The 24,795-nt window shown below is 43.2% G+C and overlaps 1 protein-coding gene across 1 annotated transcript in view; it reads right to left on the bottom strand.

Moving 5' to 3' along the window:
• cacna2d2a (calcium channel, voltage-dependent, alpha 2/delta subunit 2a) overlaps positions 1-24,795 on the bottom strand; it is a 758,554-nt gene that overhangs the window by 439,425 nt on the left and 294,334 nt on the right. Inside the window, exon 5 of the mRNA XM_041191642.1 lies at positions 5,326-5,467. Within this exon, the coding sequence (XP_041047576.1) occupies positions 5,326-5,467 (142 nt within the window). The remainder of the gene's footprint in view (positions 1-5,325; positions 5,468-24,795) is intronic.

Below are 24,795 nucleotides of genomic sequence, written 5' to 3'. Positions count from 1 at the left end.
TTCTCTCGACCGATTTGGGTTTTAATTAAAGATGACACAGTAAATAAAAAGCAAATAACATTTAATTTGGCTGTTTAGTCGTGAGTGAAGTAAATACAGTCGTATTGAATGTATTAATTAACAGACATTCTGCTGATAGTAACCTTCAGTAGTTTTCTGCTGATATCACTCAGAGCTGCTGGAATATTTTACACTCCTGATCAGTTCCCAGAGACGAGCTCCTGCTTCAGGCAGCGCTGATACACATCAGCACTGGTCGGCTGTCAGAGTGTCTGTCAGATCGCTACAGCTTCGTGCTCATTAAAGCCCCAGAATCCATCTCAGATAATTAGAATCTTACATGGAAAATATTCAAGTAACTTGCATTTATTCTCCACTCTTGATTTCCTGCGATTTGGTACCTGTTATAATATTGTTCCCATAAAATTGTGGGGGTTTCAAATGTCAATCATTTATTCAAATGTATTTAAATTGGGAAGGAAGCAGGGAGAGCACAGACTTTCGGAGGAGATGTCTGTAAATTGAGCATTTGTCGCAATGCTTCAGGTCATCAATAGAAGACAGTCACTAATAAATTCAATAGGGAATTCAGAAGAAACTTCTATACCCAAAGAGTGGTGAGAATGTGGCACTCGCAGCTTTAGGGAGCAATTATGGCAAATCGCATAATGCTTTCATGGGGAAGTTCAATAAACACATCAGGAAAAAGGATTATGAGGATATGCTGAAAGAGATAGATGGAGCTGGGCATTGAGGAGGCCTATGTGGAGCAGTAACACTGGTGTAACCAGTGCTGAACACTCTGCTCCTCTGCCATAAATTCTGTGCAATTCTCTACAATAAGCCAGAAAACTTTTGGAGGAGAACTGTTGTATGTATAAATGGAGAGGCTTTGTCTCTATATCTCTGAGTAACTTCACAATCATGTAATACATTGGCCAGGTATAATCCCAGTCTGACCTCAGGTGCCTCATTGCAGCCAGGCTAGTGTCAGGGCACAAGGCGTTGGATCAATTCCCTATGTTAGGAAAGGGGAAAAATTAACTGGGAATTAGAATCCTGAATGTCATCTCTGATTGTGGATATCAAGAGCAGGCTTGGCTGCAGTACCCCTGCAGGAAAATGATCTGCTGATGCGCTGAGGGCCTCAGCACACAATGGAAGGTCTATTTGTAAAAGCATCATTGACCCGGCAGTGCAAATAGAAACATACATAGCAAGAAAGGAGAGTAGAAAATAGGCCACAAGATGTGCAATAAAACTCCTCCCTCCCAGTGTAATAGTCTGTATTTTGAGCTCAGTCTGTGCAACGGATTGTGTATCAGAATCTCTCTCCGTAAGGAGCTATGTATCTGTCTCTCTCTCTCTGTATAATGGGTTATGTATTGTTCTCTCTTTGTCTCTCTCTCTGTAAAGGGGTACGTATCGAAACCCTACCTGGGTACTCTGTGCAGACTTAATTCCATCCTTTAAGCTAACTTGTCACTAAGAGAAACTACAGTGGAGTTTTTAGTGTCCTTCAGCGAGGATATTGTAAAGCTTCACATCACCACCCATCACTCAATGAGAGACACCTTCGCAGAGTGGAATTTGTATGCAGAGTTTCAGTTGGATCCTCATCTCCATGCTCTGAGCTGCATTAGTTACTCAGAAAGATGAAATACAGAGAGCCAATATCATGTCAGATTACAGATGACTAAAGGCAGGCTGGCGGGCTCTGGTGTTACAAAGATTCATTGCAGTAATTAACATGGAATATGTGGGCAATGAATGTAAGTGGAATCTGCCATCACTGGGAACATGTGGTGAGGCTGGGGGTGGTGGGGAGGAGAAGGCACTGAAAATGACAAATCCAGCACTGTTGCCCCTCAGTAAATTCCAGCAGTCCCATCTTTCATTTTTAATTTAAATGTTAATTAATTTGAAGGGGGTACATCCGTCAATATAATTACTGCATAGGGAAGATGATCAATCAGCAGTTTGCTGACGTCAGCAGAATACCTGACATTGATTAGCTGCTCCATTATCACAATCCTGGGATTTAGTGTGTTAGAAACCTGATGTCTGCCTGCCTGTCCTTCGATGCAGTGTTTGCAGACAGCTCTCTGTTTACAACATGCATGTGTCCAGCAAGACAATCCAAGCCCAGTCCCAAAAATTTTAAAATACAAGCTGCGGGGACAAAACAGGACCAATCCTGTTCTCACATGTGGATTGTGCGAAAGTGTTGAGATCCATTCTACAAATGGATCACCTTATGAAAAGTTGCCCAGTTTCTAATTCTCAAAATTACTGAACACAAACCACTGAAATCAGTTGGCAGTCACCTTAATCTATCCTGGTGTGTATGTGCATGTGTGTGTGAGAGCACATGCGTGTGGGAGTTCATGCATGAATTGGCATGGGTGAGTGTTGACACATGCTTGTTTGTGGAAATCTGCATGTGTGTCAGTGGTGCATGTGTAAGTGTGCATGTATGAGTGTGTGTGTGCATGGGTATGCATGAGTGTGCATGTATGAGTGTGCGTGCATGAGTGTGTGCATGCATCTGTGTGCATGTGAGTATGCGCATGTTATGAGTGTGCACGTGCATGTGAGAGTGTGTGTGCATGCGTCAGTGACTGAGTGCATGTGAGCGAGCACGTGTAAGTGACTGCATGTTAGAAAGCGTGTGTGAGAGAAGGTGTGTGTGTGTGAGGTGTGTGTGTGTCCAAATGACTGTGTTTGACAATGTATAAGTGAGAAAGAGGGTGTGCATATGCATGTTTATTATATGCCTATAGAGTGTATCCATACTGTATGAATGTCAACACATGTCGGTCAGTGCATATTGTATACATGGGCAGAATCTTCCCCCTGTTGGAGGGGAAGTTCAGGAGCGGGTGCGTGAGGCACGCCTCCGATTGGCGCCCCCAATCGAAGGCACGCCAATTAAGGCTCACTCGGCGTGGTGTCGGTCAGGAAGTGCTATGCGCTCCATGTGCGGATGGCGGGGGGGGGGCCCTAAGCCGAGAGTGCGCTCTTCCGTGCATGTGCACAAAAGAGTGCGCAAATCTCCCTGAGGCTAAGTGCTGTCTCAGGGAGTTCAGCTCCAAATGTAAAAATGTTAAAAATAGAAAAATAAACTTTCCCTGATATGTCCCTTCACGTGACACTGTCACATGAGTTGGGACATGTCCATCGCTTTTAGTTAGACTTTTATTAAATTTTTTAAAAGCTTCATGAAACTCTTCCCGCCCGTGGTTTCATGCTTTATCTGAAGCCCACCAGGGCTCTCGGCCTGCCCGCCAACTTTAACGTTGGATGGGCAGGTCCTTTAACTACTGCAATTAGTTTTTAAATGGTCTCAATTGGCCATTGACAGGTCGGTGGGTGCACAGCTGATTCGGCTGCGCCCCCGCTGACCTGAAAATTGAAATGATGCAGGGTGACGTCGGGAGTTCCGCTCGACGTCATCCTGCGTCATTTTACGCGTCAGCGAACGGGCCCCGCCCCACCCCTGCTCACCAACTGGGAAATTCTGCCCCATGTGTACAGTCTTCTTTATCATATGGCCAAGGCATCACAAGTTGCTGAATTTTACGGACCCACCCGCCTCTGCCCCCCCCCACCGGTGGTGGGTTTCCCGGTGGAGGGCCTGTAAAATTCCATGGGTGCCTGCCTTCCACCTGTCACGTACCCTCTTGCCCCTCCCGTAGTTTTACCTGTGGCGGGATAGGTGGGGAGTGGCCCTCTGCCCATGGGCCAATTGAGGGCCTTGTGGCCAATTAATGGCCACTTAAAGGCATCATCCCATCACTGCTGGGATTTAAGGAGTGGCAAGAGAGGGTCATGCCAAGCGTCCTGTGGGTGGAGGGTTGCCTCCTTAATGGAGCCCCTCTGGGTCCATTGGCAGGCATCCAACACCAGGTTGGATCCCCCTACCCTTCCCCCATCCCTATTCATCTCCCCATACCCTCCCCCATCTCTGTTCACATCCTCCCCTTGGTTTGACTACCCTTGACCCCATCCAACTTGCCGGGGCCTCCACTGGGGCCAAGAGATATCCCACACCCCCTCATCTTTCACCAGCTCTGACTCTTCGGCATTAGAGATAGGAACCACTGTTCTTGGTGGCACTGCTGAGACCAGGGAGCTGTCAGCCAAGTGGCGGCACTCCAAGGTGGGATTTCCTGCTCAAGTGGGGTGGAAGTTCTGAATTAAACCAGTTAATACCCCTCTGAGCGTTTGATGTCTATAGAAGGAGGAGGAGAGGGTTCACCCCTGACTTCACTCCAGCGAGAGGGGTGGAGACCCCTGTGGCCCATTAAATCGAACCCAAGGTCTCTAATGTCTTGTGCCCTTTGGCTGCCCCTGGCCTCTGATCATATGGCTTGAAGGTTCACAATGTATCTGATGACATGGCCTCCCGAGCATCCTTAAATATAACTGGCATCCAAGGAATTAATAACCAAATGGACCAAATAACTGCTTTCATAGTTGAGACAAATTCAAAATTTAGCATGCACTTTTGTGAAGGTGTATGTAAAGTGGACTAACTTTCCTCTCAGGTGTCATTAAGGAGTTTTGGATGGACAAGCTCCTGGAGGCCTTTATACTATCAACAATGTCATTACAAAGTTCAGTATGCAGAAAAGAAGACTGCATGAGGCCCATCTGGGGCCTGGGTACAATTAAGTTCAGGTGATTCTGTGCAAAATATAGACAACAAAAAAACCTCAGTTGAATATCCTGGTGGGAAGTCCAAAACTAGGACCATAAATTAGGGGAGGTGGTGGCATAGTGGTATTGTCACTGACTAGTATTTCAGAGGCCCAGGGTGGGGGTCCGGGTTCAAATTCTACCATAGCAGATGGTGAAATTTGAATTCAATAAATATCTGGAATTAAAAGTCTGATGATGACCATGAAAGCATTGTTGTAAAAACCCATCTGGTTCACTAATGCCCTTTAGGGAAGTAAATCTGCTGGCCTACATATGACTCCAGACAAACAGTAATGTGGTTGACTCTTAAATGCCCTCTGAAGGGCAATTAGGGATGGGTAATAAATGCTGGCTTGGCCAGTGATGCCCACGTCCCACAAATGAATTAAAAAAAATAACATAATCGCTAATAAATCCAATGAGGATTTCAGGAGATACTTCCTAGCCAAGGAAAGTGAAACTGGCTATCACAAGGAGGGAGACAGCACAGATGCATTTAAGGGGAAGCTAGCTCAGTACATTAGAGAGAAAGGAATAGAAGGTATGTTGATAGAGAGAGATGTGTGAGGTGGTTTGTGTGGAGCATGAACACCAGCAATGATTATTCTGTATAATACTCACAGCCCTTGTAGATGTCTGTTGGGATCTGCACTGCCATGTAGGAATAGTTGACCTTGACCTTGAAGTTTGGATCATCCACAAACTCTAACTGTAAAGGATTAATTTGTTCCCCATCTGAGTTTTCGTCATCTCTATCACCGCCCTATAACAAACACAGAAGACAATGAGAAAATTTGGGGAAGGTGGCGATCAGGGCATGCCTGAGCAGTTTATTCCTAGAGGGCAGATCATAAATTTCGGGGAGCGATCAGAAAGGTCTCAGTTTTGACACTTTATAGCTTCCTCTGTGATGCTCTTCATCTTGGACTGGAGCATTCTAATAAGATTTACAATAGCAGCACTCAGCATTATTCCTACCAGCATTGACATGAGTAATGGGGTCAAAGCTAAATGGTCAAAACAGTTATAATACCCAAATGTGCTAGCAACTCTCATGGGTTGAGGTAAGACATCTCAAGTTAAAGAGCTAGAACTGGCACAGGCCAAATGTGTTAAATGGCTTCCCTGTACACCATATTTCTCTGATTCAGTGAACCCAAACCAATATGACTATGCCTTGAAAAATTACACTGTTGTCACTCAGTTTATTTAGTACATCACCAATTTGAATCCATCCAGTCCAGCTTCTGCTCCTCTCACTGTATTAAAAACAACCCGAGTAAATAAACAAGGGTTTCATTATCCCTCCCTATCCTCAAGCTTTCCACAGAGTTCAGCAAGGCTGTATATGACATCCTTATCATTCAGCCCAGTGAGGCTGTCCTTTCAATTCTAGAAGTACTTATTTGAATGCTGTGAACCCATCTCCAGTAATGTCCTTCCCTTCCCTGCACTGCTACCTTCAAGATCCCCCAAGGATCTATAGGTGGCTTCTCTTCTTATGTTCAGGTTGTCATTTGGCAACAATATCTTAAATGTCAGTTAACATACATACACTGTCACCCAGCATGACCCTTCCACCACCTCTCTCTACCCCTCTCTTGCTTCAGGCTCACAGAGACTAAAATGGTCAGCTTCACCCCCACCACAACTCCACAGCATTGTCAATAACATTATCTTCTGCTTACATGCTCAGCCCATGTTCAACTCAGATGAGTTTTAAACCCCACTTCCATTTCCGCACTTATCTTAGACTTGCCAACGAACCCTGTCACCAACTTTAGATCTGATTTTGCAGACTGCTATCCTCTATAAATTTCAACTTGCCTAAAGCTCTGTCACATTCTGTCCCGCACTGGGTCCTGCTCATTCAACACCCCTCCTCTTTGACCTACACTAGCTCTCAGAACCTCAACATTCACATCAAAATCTTCATTCTCATCTGCAAATGCCTCAAGGCTTTCCCCCAGTGTACACCTTATTCCTGCCCTCAATGCTCTGTTCCTCTCGTTTCTGATCTTTTGTGCATCTCTTCTCTTCGCCTGATGACAGCACCTTCATTCCCCTGATCCCATCTTTTGAGCTCTCTCCCTAATCCTCTCCATTTTGTCGCCAAACTGCTCCAAATCCATCTCTTTATGAACATACAAACATACAAAATAGGAGAAGTAGGCCATTCAGCCCCTCGAGCCAGCTCTGACATTCAATAAGATCATGACAGATCTGTTTGTGTTTTGAGTTCCACTTTCCCATCTACCCCCAAAAACCTTTGATTCTCTTGCCTAACAAGAATCTATCTACCTCTGCCTTAAAAATATTCTGTTACCCCGATTCCATCACGTTCTGAGGCAGAGTTCCAAAGTTGCACAACCCTCATCTCTGTCCTAAAGGGGTGACCCTTAATTTTAAAACAATGCCCCCCAGTTCTGGACTCACCCACAAGAGGAAACATCCTTTCCATGTCTAGACTCATAGACGTTTACAGCACAGGAGAAGGCCATTCAGCTTATCACGTCCACACTGATCAACAAAGATCTGACTACACTAATCCCGTTTTCCACCGCTCGGCCCATAGCCCTGGAAGCTATGGAAATGCAAGTGAATATCTAAATATTTCTTAAATGTTACAAAAGTTTCTGACTCAACCGCCCTTTTAGGCAGTGAGATCCACACTCCCACCACCCTCTGGGTGAAAAAGTTTCTCAACTCCCCTCTTAGCCTTCTACCTCTTATCTTAAATCTATGCTCCCTGGTTATTGACCCCTCCACAAATGGAAAAAGCACCTCCTATTCACCCTATCTATGCCCCTCATAATCTTACACACCCCTCAGGTCCCCTCTCAACCTTCGCTGCTCCAAGGAAAACAATCCCAGCCTATCCAATCTTTCCTCATAGCGCAGACCCTCCAGCCCATGCAGCATCCTGGTAAATCTCCTCTGCACCCTCTCCAGAGCAATCACATCCTTCCTATAATGTGGTGACCAGAACTGCACGTAGTACTCCAGCTGTGGCCTAACCAGCGTTTTATACAGTTCCAGCATAACCTCCGTGCTCTTATATTCTATGCCTCAGGTAATAAAGGCAAGTATCCCAGATGCCTTCTTAACCACCTTATCTACCTGCCCTGCTACCTTCAGGGATCTGTGGATATGCACACTGAGGTCCCCCTGACCTTCAGTAGTTCCAGTACCTTAATTTACGTCCACCTTGTCAATATCGTTCAGGATCTTATATACTTCAATCAAGTCACCCCTCACTCTTCTGAATTCCAGTGGAAACAAGCCCAGTCTGTCCAATCTATCCTCATAAAACAATCCGCTCATTCCAGGTATCAATCTAGTAAACCTCCTCTGAACCACCTCCAATGCATTTACATCCTTCCTTAAATAAGGAGACCAAAATTGCACACAGTATTTGAGATGTAGTCTTACCAATGCCCTGTATAACTGAAGCATAACATCCTTACTTTTAGGCTTTTACTTTGACCAAGCCTTCTATCATTTACCCGTGTGAATTGCTCCCTTCCTGGCTCAGTGTCCGCTTTCAGGGTAACTATCTGTCAAGTACCTTGAAATCTGCCAACTTTTTACGTTAAATATGTCATGTGATTGGAAGTTATATTGCTGCTATTGCACAATGGAAAACAGTCACAATTTAAAAAGTGATATTTTTAATTCATGACCCTCCCATGACAGGTACTCAGTTTATTCTCAGTTAGCTGACGTGGTACACTTTGGATGGAAAGAATAATTCAACTAAGTGTTTCCCCTCTTTTGTTCTTTCTATTATGAAGAAGTCAGAGGTTAGATTTCATTTGCAACTTCGCCATTACTTTCAGCCATCAGAGTGACTGATAAGCCGCACATTGCAGAGTTATCACACAAGATTTAGCCTTTTCAGCAAATGGCACTCTTCTTGGAAACTGTAATCGTTGCTACAGATATTCATCTTGTTGCATTCTTTTAAAATTTAAAATGTGCTTTGTCTTAAAATTCTGATATATTTCTTGAATAGTAGGGCTTGATTTATCAGCTCTTTCCAAATGTCCATGAGCAGAAAGGGCAGATAGGGTCTCTCTTTTCAAGGTTTAAGAAAGAATTGTGCAATTCATAGCCTCAGGCAGTCACAAAATGCTTCACAGCCAATGAAGTGTTTTTTGAAGTGTATAGTCACTGTTATATTGTAGGAAATGTGGCAGGCAATTTTTACACCACAAGTTCCCACAAATAACAATGAGATTGACCAAGTAATCTGTTTTAATTATTTTGGTTGAGGAATAAATATTTGCCAGGGCACTAGGGAAAACTCACTCTCCTCTTCTTTGAGTAGAGTCATTGGATCTTTTACAGCCACCTGAGAGAGCAGCTGAGATCTCAGTCTAATGTCTTATCCAAAAGACGATACCTCCAATAGTGCAGCGCTGCCTCAATAGTCTCAGTGCGGGACTTCCAGCCTAAATTATGTACTGAAGTCTCTACTTGAAACTACAACCTTCTGACTCAGAGGCAAGAGGGTTACCCCTGAGCCAAGGCTGACACCCTTATTTATTGTTGATTAGCAGGCTCAATCCCAGGGGCACTGGCATGGTTCCTGCATCTGTTGTCTTTACCTTAATTTGTTGTTCAAGTTCATCTTTGAGCTGGCCTTTCAAGTTTCCACCTCCAAACTAGATTGAGCTGATATTTGCCCTTTAGCTGCCATACTCATTGAAAGACATCTGGAACTATTCAAGGTGCCTGATTTGTTTAGTTCTTCCCCTGGCAACGCTGTGGTGCCTGTTGTAGTAAACAGAATGTGATCATGCATCAATTGTCCCACCTCTTGCATTGGGTAGCTCCTTGTTGCACAGGTACTGGGGACCTTACCATCTTCCTGTGTACCACTGTACAGGAACTGGAGACTGTACCATTTTACTGAGTACTGTATAGGTTTCTGAAGACAGTACCATCTTCCTGTGTACTGCTGTACAGGGACTGGGGACTACCATCTTATTGCGTACTACACAGGTTTCTGTTGACTGTATCATTTTCATCTGTACTGCTGTACAGGAACTAGCAGCTGCTGTACTATTTAATGAAACTACAGTTTTAACTTCTGGGGCAATGTCTTGTCATTATCCTTCAGTTGTGGATTAAAGTCAAATAATGAGTCAGAATGAATCTTTCCTCTCGCACTTACTGTCACCTTTGCAGTCATTTTGATCAATCTAAGTCTTTTTTTTACAGTGTCTTTCTCTTTCAAGTGTGACTCTCATTTCACATATGATCTTGTCTCTTATTAAGGATTCATACAAATCTGCAAAATTGCTAATGGGTACTATAATTTTAAGTGTCGTGATTCACTTCTTTAGATGACCTCACACTCCTGGTTGCAGGCCAAAAAAATGAATTGTACTGTTACTTTCAGTGAGGATGCAGTATTCATCAGATGCTCACATCCATTCTCCAGTGATATCTGAATTTTAAGCAAAACATTGTCAACCCATTAAAGAGCCCCCATTAAAAAACAAAAACATTTTACTGCACAGTTTTTCCTCACTATCTTTCATTAAAAGTCCCAAAACTCCGCAGGAAAAGTAATCCTTCCATGAGTAACTAAACAAGTTATTAGATTATTAGATTAATATTTTTAGATTAAAATATTATTGCCAAGAACAATAGTAAGCCTGAAGGTTGGGAGAGCTTTAGAAACTAGCAAAGGGTTACCAAAAAATTGTTAAATAGAGAGGAAATAGAATAAGAGAGTAAACTTGCAAGAAATATAAATAAAAAATTGAAAGAACTTCCACAAGCATGTAAGAAAGAAGAGTACTGGAAGTAAGCATTTTGGTCCAGCTGTTGTGCAAGGAATGATATCGAAACTGTCAGTGGTCACCCTTATTACTGCTCCGTTAACAATTTCTAGAGTCCGCACAGGTGCAGTTCAATGTGGAAATCCAGAAGTTGTCAGGGATTCTAGGGGCGGAATTTTCTGTTCTGGCTGGTGGCGAGCTTGGAGGTGGGAAGAGCATTTAATTAGTTGGGATGATGGGCATACCAGAACATTGCCACCTCCTCACCTCCGCCATAATTAAGTTCTGGACAGGATAGCCCATGTTTGACATTCCCACCCTGCCGCCTATTGAGGCTCTTAAGTGGCCAGTTAATGACAACTTAAGGACCTTATCATGCCGTTGCTGATATTAACCCAGCTGCAGGTGGGCCTGTCATCATGTGGCATGCACGCAGCCAAAACTGTGTGGCCAGCTTGTCATCTCCAGGGTTGGGGGCAGGCGTCCCTCAATCAAAAACACTCAGCACCTGATCGAGGGACTTGACATTGGGAATGGGGGGCTGTGTGTGCCCACAGAGAACCAACCCCTGCCCTTGCTGCCAGCCCTCCTGCACCCCTCTCCCCGTGACTCCAACCCCGCAAACCAAACCACACCCCCCCAAACATTACTTACCTGTCGCCAGTGTCGCTCCACAATCCTGGGACTCTGGTAGGTATTTTTCCTGCAGCAGCACCACCTCCCTTGTGGCACTGCTGAGCACAAGAGCTGCTGGCCTCTGATTGGCCAGCAGCTCTTGGTAGGCTAGACATCCGCCCTGGGGGGGGACTTGATTCCTGGGGAAGGCCAGCCACTGACCTCGCCGCCACTGCCTGACTGGCTTGTGGGTTGGCAAAACTCCTGAAAAGAGGCTGCATGGGTTTCCCGCCTGTTCTCCAGACCCCCGATGCATCAACAAAATTCCATCCTAGTCTCTATATGGTGTGCTGTTGAGGTCCCCCAGACTGCAATCAATTGGAAATCAATGAACTGCTAAAAACATACACTTTTGCGCTTTTGGTCCGACTATAAAAATCCTCAAAAAAGCTAATCCTTTTTGAATGAGGTGTAACTGGGTTTTAGCGAAATTCTAAGTTCATAATTACTACTGGACAGCTTTGCATGCCCTGAAAGAATCATTTTATACTTGTTGTATGTCAAATTTTTCTATTAGGATAAGAAATCTATTTAAAATTTTTTAAAATTATTTTCCTTAGTCCCATGGGAATATTCTAATCATTTATTTCACTGCCTGTGAGAATACTTCAATAAGATAGGCTGTTTATCTTGCTTGATGACATCACTGCTGCTGTACATCAGAAAATCCCCTTGACTTATGGCAGGAAATGGAAAGTCCACACCACAGAGTTCATTGGATCTTTATGGGCAGTTTTCTTCAAGGTTAGCAACAACTGCCATTGCTTCATCACTGATCACAAAATCCCATTGTGTTTGTTTTTGTGGCGGAAGATACATAAAACATACCTGAAATAGCGAGGAACCAAGAGTCAACTGAAAGTGAGGGCTTAAATAATTAACATTAATAAAGAAAATGCACTGCAGAAAGTATTGGGTCTAATAGCTGACAAATCCGTTAGATCTGATGGTCTACATAGTAGGATTCTAAAAGTGTTGCCTGCAGAGATAGTAGATGCATTAATTGTGATCTTCCAAATTCCCTGGATTCTAAAATGGTCCCTGTGGATTGGAAGGAAGTAAATGCAACAGCTCTCCTATATTCAAGGAAGGAGGGAGCAAAATAAATGGTCAGTTAGCCTGGCATCAGTAATAGGTAAAATGCTAGAATCCAGTATTAAGGAAGTAAAACAGGGTGCTTAGAAAATCACAATATGATTAGTCAGAATCAACATGGTTTTATGAAAGGGAAATGATGTTTGACAAATCAGTCAAGAGTTTTTTGAGGGTGTAACCAGTTGGATAGATAAAGGGGAACTAGTGGATGTAGGATATTTGGATTTCCAAAGGGCATTCAAAAAGCCGCCATACAACAAGTTGTTTCATAATATAAAGGTTGATAGAATTGGAAGTAATGTATTTTTGTTAGCATGGATAGGGGCGAAAGGATAGAAAACAGAGGGTAGGAATAAATGAGCCATTTTCAGGTTGGCAAGCTGTTACACGTAGGCTGCGGCAAGAATAAGCTGGGGATTCATCTATTTACAATCTATGTCAATGACTTAGATAAAGGGACCAAGTGTAATGTGTGGAAGTTTGCTGATGATACAAAGCTAGGTAGGAAAGTAAGTTGTGAGGAAAAAACAAGGAATATAGACAGCTTAAGTGAGTGAACAAGGTGACAGATGGAACATAATGTGGGGAAATGTGAGGTTCTCCACTTTGGTTTGAAGAAAAGGATATCAGAATATTTTTTAAATGGTGAGAAACTATTAAATGTTTGGAGAGCCAGAGTAAGAAAGTCTTGTGCTATTCTTTTGTGTATTGGTGAGACCATACCCGGAGTACAGTTTTGGTCCCTATACCTAAAGAAGGGTATACTAATGAATGGTTTGTAATGAAGGTTCACAACATTGGTTGCTGGGATGGGTAGGTTGTCCACGAGGAGAGAGTGAATCGAATGGGCGTACACTCTCTGGTGCTTAGAAGAATGAGAGGTATTCTCGCTGAAACATATAAGATTTTGAGAGGGCTTTACAGAGTAGATGCTGAGAGAATGTTTTCCTTGGCTGGAAAGTCTAGTACTAGGAGGCATAGTCTCAGGATAATTTGTCATTTACAGCTAGATGCGGAGACATTTTTTCACCCTGAATATTGTACATTTTTGGAAGTTTCTACCCCTGAGAGCTGTGGATGCTCAGTTGTGAAGTATATTCAAGGCTGAGAGCATTGGACTCTAAGGGAATTGTGGGATATGGGAAGTGGGCAGGAAAGTGAAGTTTATGTGGATGATCACCTTGGTCCTATTGATTGACAGAGTAAGCTCAAGGCGTAGAATAGCCCACTCCTGTTCCTATTTCATGGGTTCCTTGATGGCAGTGTTTTTTTTCTGCTCTCATTTCTAAGCTTTCTAATGGTTTTAGTTGCTCTAAAGTACAGGTTTGTGTTATTTCCGATGTGACTGGGCTGTAACTTCCAAGGGAATGGCAGCTGAGTTGAATTGCCACTCTGCTCTAAAGCTCTTACCGTAAAATGCAGGCGATCTTATCTCGCCCGGCCTTCTGATTCAGGCCGGAAAGATCTGGGCAGTGCAATCTGTCCCGGGGGGCCTAACATCGAAAGGCTGTAGAGTTGCAGGTAAGTAAGCCACACCCCCTTTTTTACAGCACTAGCTGCCATAAACCAAGTAAGATTAAAGATCCAGTCAGGTTTAAAGGGCTTTGACAAGGTAAGTGTATAAGGTAAATGTATAAGGATTGGTGGGGGGGGTCAGGTCAGGTTGGGTCCCGGGGGTTGGGGAGGGGGTCAGGTTGAGTATTGGGATGGGGGGTTTTGGGTTGGGTTGGGCCTCGGGGGCGGTTGGAGAGGAGGTTTGGGTAAGGCCTCAGGGGGAAGGGAGGTTGGGTCGGACCTTGGATGGGGGGAATAGGTCAGGCCTTGGGGTGATTGGGGGGGTGGGGGGGGGGGGGGGGGGGGGGGGCGGTGGGGCAGTGAATGCAGGGTTTGGGGAAAGAGAGGAAAGAGTGGAAAGAGTCTCCATGGGGTGGAGGGAGTCTTGTGGGGGCAGGGGCGGTGGTAGTGGGAGTCCCCTGGGCCAGTTGCAGGCTAGAGGAGTCCTATGACCTGTCGAGGGCTGGGGAGATCCTGTGTGGGGGGAGTAGTCGGGGGGTGGGGGCGTCCTGTGGGGGTTGGTGTGTGTCTGTGCATTAGTTACCCAGAAGTTAGAAGAGGTTTTAATTCTTCTAAATTCTTCTAAGTTAACTATTGATGCAACACAGTTGGAACCATCTGAAGTTTGTGATTTAAATTGCATTTTTAGATGGTTCCCAGTGCAGGGCAATTGCCCACGGGAAGACTGCACTTCCAGACAACTGCCATACAAACCTTACCTGCGAACTTCCACATGGGGCTCCCCTGCATATTTTTGGGGTACCTCCCCACCAATATGACACCCTGGAGCTCGGAAGTTACAGCCCATTATATTTTCACTTTTAATTTGCTCTAAATTTGTTATGATCTATATTACCAGTACTTTCAAAGGGTTCCAACTCTTTGCATGTGCTTTAGCTTGGCCCCAATATCTTGCAGTATTGCTTTTTTCTGCCTTCACAATTTACTGATCAGAATTATTACATGCCTGATACTATAGGGCTGCTTTTAACTATCAGGTAGCTGACTAGAGAAGTTCACTGGTTGACTGACGAACAAACCAGGCCTGGATCAGTTAGTGGAGCAGGTACCAAATTGTATCAAAGCCTGACCAGAGCCCGATGTACTGGAGCCAGGATCGCAGCCATTGTACCAGAGCCTGGACAGAATCCATTACATCACAGCTTGGAAAATATCTATGGGATTGCACCCCAGTAATGGTCATTGCCTTTCGGGGAGGAAGATGGCAGAAAATTAATTTAAGCCACTGAGGAGAGAGACATGTCACATGGGTTGCAGAATCTCCAAGCTCAGTTGTGATTCTTTTCCAATGTATTGTTTGCATACAGCTTAGCATCAAACAAAAGCCACAAATCAATTACTATCACAAGCCGATTATTAAAAGGGAGCTGAAACACAGGGAAGCTGAGCTGAGATTCAAGAAAAATCAATAGCCAGTGCAAAAAATAGTAAATCAGACACTGTCTGCTCTCTTATCTAACTGCTCAATGCTGGCTGCCTGGCTCCATTAACTCCAATAATGTGATTTCACACAGATGGCTGTTCTCTCTAGGGCTGTATCCCAAACAAAGAAAAACCAAGAAATATTCATTGCAGTAGAAGGCAGCTCCCTTGTGGCACAGAAGGGAGGTCACGAAAAGCTGCAGATCTTAAACAAACATAAAGGCTGCAGGTCAATCATCAATTGAAGCACAAAGGGTAGAGCTCTGGTGAAGCATTTTGCATCCTTTTAAACATTATCACCCATAGATTGTTTTCCAGATCATTCTTTTGGGTAAGTACCAAGACCCCAAACCTTTCTGAGCACTAACCAGTGCATTGAGGCCTAGGATAGAAATCTTTAGTATCTGGGAAATAAAAAGCAAACCCTGAGAGTAAGATGCGGGTAGAGTGAGGCTGTACATACTGTAGCTGAAAATTGGAAGGGTAGATTTCAGCTGGGTATTAAACTATCCATGCAGTGAATGGATGCTAACATGATGGTATCCAAATCAACATTAACCAAAAACACTTCAATTTTTTCAACTTGATTTTTCTCTTTCAAATGTTATATTTCCAAACATTGAATTCTTCATTAAGTCCTATACCATCATGCTGCCAACTGCCTAGCTTTAGCCTTTCATTTGTCATAGGAACTGCCTGACTGGGATTGTGGCAGATGGTGAGAGAAGCAATGTGAGGAAAAAGAACTAGCAGACTTTGTCCTCGTTAACCTATTTGTCGTAATATATCTGCCAATGACCACTGCACAATCCTTGTGGAGACAAAGTCCTGTCTTCACATTGAGGATACCCTCCATAGTGTTGTGTGGCACTAACACCCTGCTAAAATGGGATAGATTCAAACAAATCCAGCAACTCAAAACTGGACAGCCATGCAGCGGTGTAGGCCATTAGCAGCAGAATTATATTCGATCACAACTTCTAACTCCATTGTCCAGTGTATCCCTCATTCTATCACTGCCATCAAGCCAGGAGGTCAACCCTGGTTAAATAAGAAATGTGGGAGAGCATGCCAGCAGCAGCTCAAGACTTACCTGAAGATGAGATGCCAATCTGATGAAGCTGCAACACAGAACAACAGGCATGCTAAACAGTGGAAACAGTATGCTATCAACATAACTGTTCCCACAACAAGCAGTTTAGGTTAAAGTTCTGCAGTCCTGCAACATCCAGTCTTGAATGGTGGTTGGCAATTAAACAATTAATGTGATGAGCAGGCTCCATGAACATCCCTATCCAGAATGATGGGCGAGCCTAACATGTGAATCCAAAGGACAAGGCTGAAGCATTTGCAACCATCTGCAGCCATAAGTGCTGAGTGGGTGATCCATCTTGACCTGCTCCTGAATTCCCCAGCATCACAGAAATCAATCTTCAGACGATTCGATTTACTTCATGTGATTTCAAGGAGCAAACAGAGTACACTGGATACATCAAAGGCAATGCACCCTGACAACATTGCGGCTGTAATACTGAAGACTTGTGCCCCTGATTGAGCTACACCCTTAGCCAAGCTGTTACGGTACAGCATTTACCCAACAAAGTAGAAAAGTGCCTCGTTGTGTCCTTTCCAGGAAAAGCAGGACAAATCCAATCCAGTGAATGACTGCCCCATTAGTCTACTATCAATCTTATATAAAGTGATGCACGGTGTTATCAACTGCTATCAACTAGCTCAGCTTGGTTCTGCCAGGGCCACACAATTCCAGATCATATTATAAACTTGATCCAAACTTGGACAAAAGTATTCAATTCCAGAGGTAGGAAGAGAGTGATTGCCCTTGACATCAAGGCAGCATTTAACTGAGCATGACATCAAGAAAACTGAGAAAAACTGAAGTCAATGGGAATCAGGGGGAAAGCTGGTGAGAGTCATACCCCACTGCAGTGATGTGAAAAGTGAAACTTGTGTCACACAAATGCTAAGCAATGACCATATCCAACAAGAAAGAATCGAACCACCTCCCCTCCATATTCAACGACATTACTATCGTTGAATCCCCCATCATCAATAGCCTAGGGATCATCAGTGACCTGACACTTAACTGGGCAGGGCGCACAAATACTGTGGCTACAAGAGGCTGGGAATTCTGCAGTGACTAAATTACTTTCGGACTCCTCAAAGTCTTTTCACAACCCCCAAGGCACAAGTCAGGAATGTGGTGGATTACTCTTCACTTGTCTGGATGAGTGCAGCTCCGACAACACTCAAGAAGTTTGATGCTATCCAGGACAAAACAACCCACTTGATTGCACTATCTCCATTAAAACCAATAAGTTGCTCTACCATGCCGCTTTTCCTTCATTGTCGCTGGTTCAAAATATTGGAACTCCCTCCCAAACAGCACTGTGGAAATAACTTCACCACATGGTTCAAGAGGTTGGCTCACTTTCTCAAGGGCAATTAGGGATGGGAAATTAATGATGACCTCACCAGCAATGCCCTCATGTCTTGAATGAATAAATATATATTTTTAAAAAACACTTCTTGTTGTCAACCTGCTCAATCACCCTTATACCTTCACCTCACACGTTCTTGCCACTTGATAAAATTTTCCTCTGTAGTTTTCCAGCAGAGAATTTTCACAGGGAATGCACAACGAGTGCAGTCAATGCTCACATTAATTTAAAAAGTTCAACAGATTTTTCTTAAATGAATCATGAGAGGGAATGGAGATGAAGGTTTGTGGAAGATTGTTCCAGAGCTTAATTAATCTTGGGCAAAAGGAGTTAGCAAAGGAAGTAGGTTGGACTGTATATAGTTGAAACTGTTGGTTATGAACTCTTTAAGCCCAAAAAGTGACCAAGCCTGACATACAGTTTAGAAATATTTAATGGTTCATTGAAAATTTTATAGAGGCATGTCAACCTATGGGCTTTTCTTCAGTTCTGATGACTGTGCCAGGCTAGCGACGTGACCAACTGGGAGATACTTGAATCTTGCGAGTAATTGTTTGTAATAAAACAAGCTGCCCGGTGTTGAACTTTCTCAAGGAGGGTGATATGTTTAGCAGTATGCAGGTCCCAAGTGGCTATGCCATATTCCAAGTGTGGTCAGTGGTGTCCAGTACAACATTTCCTTTACTGTAGTTGAAGAATGATGGAAGTTCTGTTTCATGAACCCAAGCATTTTGGGTGTCTTGGAGGCTGCATGTTGACTTTGTACCTTCCACTTAAAATTAAAGATGTGGATTCCAAACAGCATTCTCTCATAACTTCAATGGGGGGGGGGAGTCATGCCTTGTGTTCTGATGAAAAGTCATACGGACGCAAAACATTCACTGTGTTCCTCTCCGCAGATGCTGTCAGACCTGCTGAGTTTTTCCAGCTATTTTTGTTTTTGTTTCATGCCTTGTGTAGTTGGGTACTGATGGACATCGAATATTGCTGATTCACATGATTTTACATTTCTCTACGTTGAATCTCATTCCCCATAAATTGGCCCATTTGATGAGGTTATTTAGATCTTCCTGAAGATTAACCTCATCTGCTGATTCAGTAATGGCTCTGTAGACTAGGCAGTCAACTACAAAGAGTCTGATGTGACTTGATATTCCATCCTGGATTTCATTTATAAAGAGAAGAAACAATGTGGGCCCAGGGCAGTACCTTGGGGCAGGTCACTTAAGACTGGTTTGTAGTTTAAGGCCTCCCCATTCACTGCGACTCTTTGTTGCAGCTTGGTAAGAAATATTCTTCTCCATTGCTTAGTATTTCCTCCGGCTCCATAATGATTTAGTTTGTCCAGTAGCTTCGCATAGGGTACATGGTCAAAAGCCTTGGAATCATCCAAAATATCTAGATCTGTGGTAGCTTCAGTAAATTCTTTATTGACTCACATTCTAGTTGTTCTACCTTGCAAGGCCCCAGGCTTCATACCTTTAAGTCTAAGGGATGCAAACTTGAGCATATCTGCCATACAGATAGTATCACCACTGCATCATCAGATGACTGGATCATATCAAATCAGGGCTCATCCACCATGCTCAGGCCAGCTACATCTCCAACACCTTTCTTAACCCATAATGCCTCCGCCCTCCCCGATGCCCAAATGCCCACCATGCTATCTGACTGCTTCTCTGACATCTAGGCAAATTTTTGTCAGGGTTCAGGCGCATGTTTCAGTGGCCACACTTAGTTTATTTTTAAGGAAGTCTAATTTTCCTCCACATTCCTGACCCTGTGCCATTTTTCTCTGGCCTTTTTATGGGTCAGGAATGCTTTGTGTGCAAAAACCACACCCGCCCACCCTGAGTTGCGTTTGCTATTTTAAATGGAGCATGAAAATCATATTTCCTCTCACACACCAATTTCACCTGGTACAGGGCTTTGCAAGCCCATTAAAAGCACGCTAGCTTTGACAATTCATGAAAAATTGGAAAGACTGCTAAGCAGTCTGGAATATTCTGAAAGGTAAGTATAAAGTGTTTTTACAACTTCAAAAATCACTGTTAGGCACTGTATAGTAATGTATGGGCTATCCTTTGCTAGTGAGAATAATTACCTTCCACGAGTCTGAAGATGGCTGATGAGGCCGATTTTGGGATCTGCAGACTTTATGGTACGTAGGGCATTGTTGTCATGTGGGATGTCTGGTCGTGTATTATCAGGTCGGGTCATGGTATGTTCTTTTTGTCACTCTTGTTTTTTCTCTTCATTTTGTCGTTGTTGGGTCTCAGCATGTTGAAATCTTTCTCTCAGGCTCTGCTGGTTCAGTCCAAGGTGATGGTCTCTCAGGAGTTGATGTCAATGTTGCATTTCTTCATACTGGTTTTCAGCACATCCATGGAGCGTTTCTTCTGTACTCGGGTATGCAGTTTGTGAGCTGCAAAAGCGCACAGGTCAGGCTTTTCCAAATCTATAGGCAGAATTAGCCTCTAGTCTTCTTGAGCTGTAGGTTTCTCCAACTAAACGCAGAGAATAGACAAACCATTCTCTGCAGCTACTGCCACACACTGCAGATTTCAGCATCCTCCCTAACCACTGTCTAAAGTTGGACTAGACTGCAATCTCAGCATTCTATTTGCCCTAAGCTTCCGACTCCATATCTTCTCCACCACTGAGACCACCTGTTTCCACCTATTTGCTGCTGAAATTTAATTCATTCTTTTGTTACTTCCTGGCTTATCTATCCCAATGCTCTCATATAAAAATCTGCTGCATATGAACATCAGAACATAAGAATTAGGAGCAGGAGTAGGCAATTCAGCCCCTTGAGCCAGCCTCACCATTCATTACGATCACAGCTGATCTCATTTTGGCCTCAACTCCAATTTCCCACCCACTCCCAGAACCTTTCAACCCATTACTATTAAAAATCTGTCTATCTCCTCCTTAAATTTATTCAGCGTCCCGGCTTCCACTGCAGTCTGAGGTAGTGAATTCCACAGATTCACGACCCTTTGAGAAAAGTAATTCCTCCTCATCTCTGATTTAAATCTACCACCCCTTAGCCTAAAACTATGGCCTCTTATTCTAGAATGTCCCACAAGGGGAAACATCCACTCCACCTCTACTTTGTCTATGCCCTTTAGCATCTGATATACCTCAATTAGATCTCCTCTCATCCTTCTAAACTCTAACGAGTATAGGCCTAAACTGCTCAATCTCTCCTTATAAGACAAGCCCCGCATCTCTGGAATCAATCTAGTGAACCTCCTCTGAACCACCTCCAATGCAACTACATCCTTCCTCAAGTAAGGGGACCAAGACTGTGCACAGTACTCCAGGTGCGGTCTCACCAGTGCCTTGTACAGTTGCAACAACACTTCCCTATTTTTATACTCTATACCTTTAGCAATAAATGCCAAGATTCCATTTGCCTTCCTTATTACCTGATGTACCTGCATACTAGCTTTCAGCGACTCATGCACGAGGTCACCCAGATCCCTCTGCACTGAAGCATTTTAAAGTTTCTCTCCACTTAAATAATAAGTCGCCTTTTTATTCTTCTCACCAAAATGGATAACCTCACACTTATCCTCATTAAATTCCATCTGCCAAATTTTGGCCCATTCACCTAACCTGTCCATATCCATTTGTAAATTTCTTATTTCTTCAATGTAACTTACTTTCCCACCTATTTTGGTGTCATCTGCAAATTTAACTATAGTACCTTCTATCCCTGAATCCAAGTCATTAATATAGATTGTAAATAGTTGGAGCCCAAGGACAGAACCCTGTGGCACCCCACTAGTTACAGCTTGCCATCCAGAAAAAGATCCATTTATCCCGACTCTCTGCTTTCTGTTGGTTAGCCAATCCTCTATCCAAGCTAATATATTACCCCTAACTCTGTGTGATCTTATCTTGTGTATCATTCTTTTGTGTGGCACATTACCAAAGGCCTTCTGCAGGTCCAGATATACTACATCTATAGGATCCCCATTATCCACTTGGCTTGTCACATCTTCAAAGAACGCTAGCAAATTACTCAAACACGATTTACTCTTCATAAAACCATGCTGACTCTGATGGATTGCATTTTGACTTTCCAAATGCCTCATTACTACTTCCTTAATAATGGATTCCAACAATTTCCCAATGACAGAGGTTAGACTAACTGGTCTATAGTTTCCTACCTTCTGCCTCCCCCTCTTTTTGAATAAGGGTGTTATATTAGCATTTCTCCAATCCACTGGAACCTTTCCAGAATTCAGGGAATTTTGGAATATTATAGCCAATGCATCCACTATCTCCACTGCCACTTCCTTTAAGGCTCTGGGATGTAGGCCATCAGGTCCTGGGGACTTGTCACCCTTTAATCCCAATAGTTTGCTCAGTACTTTTTCTCTAGTGATGGTGATTGTTCTAAGTTCCTCCTTCTCTATACCCTCTGCACTACCTGTTACTATTGGGGTGGTACTAGTGTCCTCCATTGTGAAAACTGAGGCAAAATATTGATTAAGTGTCTCTGCCATTTCTGTGTTCCCCACTATTAACTCCCCAGTCTCGTCCTCCAAGGGACCAACATTCACTTTAGCTACTCTATTTCCTTGTATATACTTGTAGAAGCTTTTGCTATCAGTTTTTACATTTTGTGCTAATTTTCTTTCATAATTTACCCTCACTCTTTTTATTATATTTTTAGTAACCCTTTGTTGATCTTTAAAAGTTTCTCAATTTTCCAGCTTACCACTGACATGTGCAATTTGGTACGCCTTAGTTTTTGCCTTTAACTTATCGATAACTTCCTTGCTTAGCCATGGATGCTTTTCCCCCCTCTTACCATCCTTCTTCCTCATTGGGATATATTTTACTTGGAAGGAATTGAATATCTCCTTAAATATCTGCCACTGTTCATCAACTGTCCTTCCTTGTAGTCTTGCTGCACAGTCCATTAGGGCCAAATCTGCCCTCATGCCTATGTAGTTACCTTTGTTTAACTCCAGAACACTCGTGTGGACTCAAGTTTCTCGCTCTCAAACTGAACTTGAAATTCTATCATGCTATGATCACTCTTCCCTTGAGGACCCTTTACTATGAGATCATTAATTAATCCCATCTCATTACACAAAACCAAATCCAGAATAGCCTGCTCCCTGGTTGGTTCCACAACATATTGCTCCAAGAAACAATCTCTAATACACTCTATGAGCTCTCTCTCAAGGCTACCCTTGCCAATTTGATTAGTCCAGTCTATATACATATTAAAATCACCCATGATTATTGCCGTGCCTTTCTTACATGCTCCCAGTATTTCCTGGTTTATACTGTGCCCTCCTGCTAAACTACTGTTTAGGGACCTATAGATTATTCCCAGCAGGGACTTCTTTCCCTTGCTATTTCTTATTTCTACCCAGACTGACTCTACGTCTTGCTCTCCAGTGCCTATATTATTCCTCACTATAGCACTGATCTCTTCCTTTACTAAGAAAGCTACACCATCTCCTTTTCTTTCCATGCTAGGTCCCACTCACACATAATCCCTATCCTTGCTGAACCACATTGGCTCCATGTTCCTTAAAGCTTCCAATTTAAAATGTTTATTCTCGATGGTCACACCCCTATCTCTTCCAGTGCTACAAACCTCCAGGAAATCTATGTTGCTCAACTCTGGCCTTTTGTGCATCTGCCCTTCCCTCTGCCCTATGTTTGGCAGCCATGCTTTTAGCCATCTGTGCTCTGTGCTTTGAACTGACTCCTCTGAAATCCTGAGTTCTCAATCTCACGCTCCTCCTTGAAGATCTTCCCTAAAATCTATTTCCTTGACTAAGCTTTTGTTCATCTGTTTGAACGTCTCCATCTTTGGCTCAGCGAACACTCTGATCTGTCTGTGTGAAGTGCTTTAGGTAATTTTATCTAGGTTGAAGACAATATATAAAAGCAACTTGTTTCTCTGGTCATTGTGCTGTGATTAGGCATGTGAATAGGGGTTGGAAGAGGATCAGAAAAGGAATGCTGGTTGGGATGAGGTTAGGGATTACAGGAAGGGTGTGAGTAAGGTGCAAGTATATGGTAATAAGGTTGGGAGTAATGGTGTGAGTAGGGATGAGAAGAAGGATGTGAGTAAGATGCAATTAAGGATTTGAATATGGTATGAGGAGTAGTGTGAAAAGGGGTATGAGTAGAGGTACAAGTATGGTCTTGTGTATAGGGTGGACAATTAAGTACAGTCTAGAATTTTACAATCCCATTGTTGACTCAGTGGTACAGGTGAACTGTGTGCCTGTGGTTGATGGAGTAGTGCTCTGTAATCAACGGCATTGAGCCTGAACAGACCAGACTTGGTGATACCAATTCTGAAGTTGATACTCCTCTCGGGAGTGCTTTGAACGTAGCAGGAAGAAATTAGAGAGTGAATGTGTTTAACTGATAACAGGACGGAATGGAAAGTAGTACTGCCCTGACTGTATAATGTGCAAGTGTGGGTGCCAGACAGACTTATAAGCTATTAACATTTTTAGCAGCTACAATTTATCCGCTTGCTAACTCAGCCGTACATGCAGCAGCCGCTCTTGTACAGGATAATAATGAGGTTGGCACAGTTTATACAGCAAGAACCTCACAATTAGAAGCGCAATATATTCTTCAAAGTGGGTGATGTGGAATTCAATGTGCAGACCAGCAAATGAGATTCTAATTAAATTGTTAGACAGCGATGTAAAATATACATAAATGAGTGATAATCCAGTTAGCCAACAGTCAGTGATGACTCACTGTAACTACAAAGTGAAAGTTAAGGATCCGCCATGACAGACACAAACTAACAGGCTGTAAATATAAACAGCACTATACTACGAGAACAAGACAGAATGGGCAATAATAACATCTGGCTGACATTGTGGGCTGATTCTCAGTTGGAAGGGACTAAGCAATTTTTCAATTCAATTCTGCAAATGTTTCACATCATCAAAATACTTGACTGTTAAAGCAACGAGCAGACTAGGAGAGATAAATATATAAAAACAAAAAAACTGCGGATGCTGGAAATCCAAAACAAAAACAAAAACAGAATTACCTGGAAAAACTCA

The sequence above is a fragment of the Carcharodon carcharias genome, chromosome 7 (assembly GCF_017639515.1).
Source record: "Carcharodon carcharias isolate sCarCar2 chromosome 7, sCarCar2.pri, whole genome shotgun sequence".
In the NCBI taxonomy this organism is placed as follows: domain Eukaryota; kingdom Metazoa; phylum Chordata; class Chondrichthyes; order Lamniformes; family Lamnidae; genus Carcharodon; species Carcharodon carcharias.
Note: the sequence above shows the minus strand (reverse complement) of the source record. Positions and strands in the feature narration are given on the sequence as shown.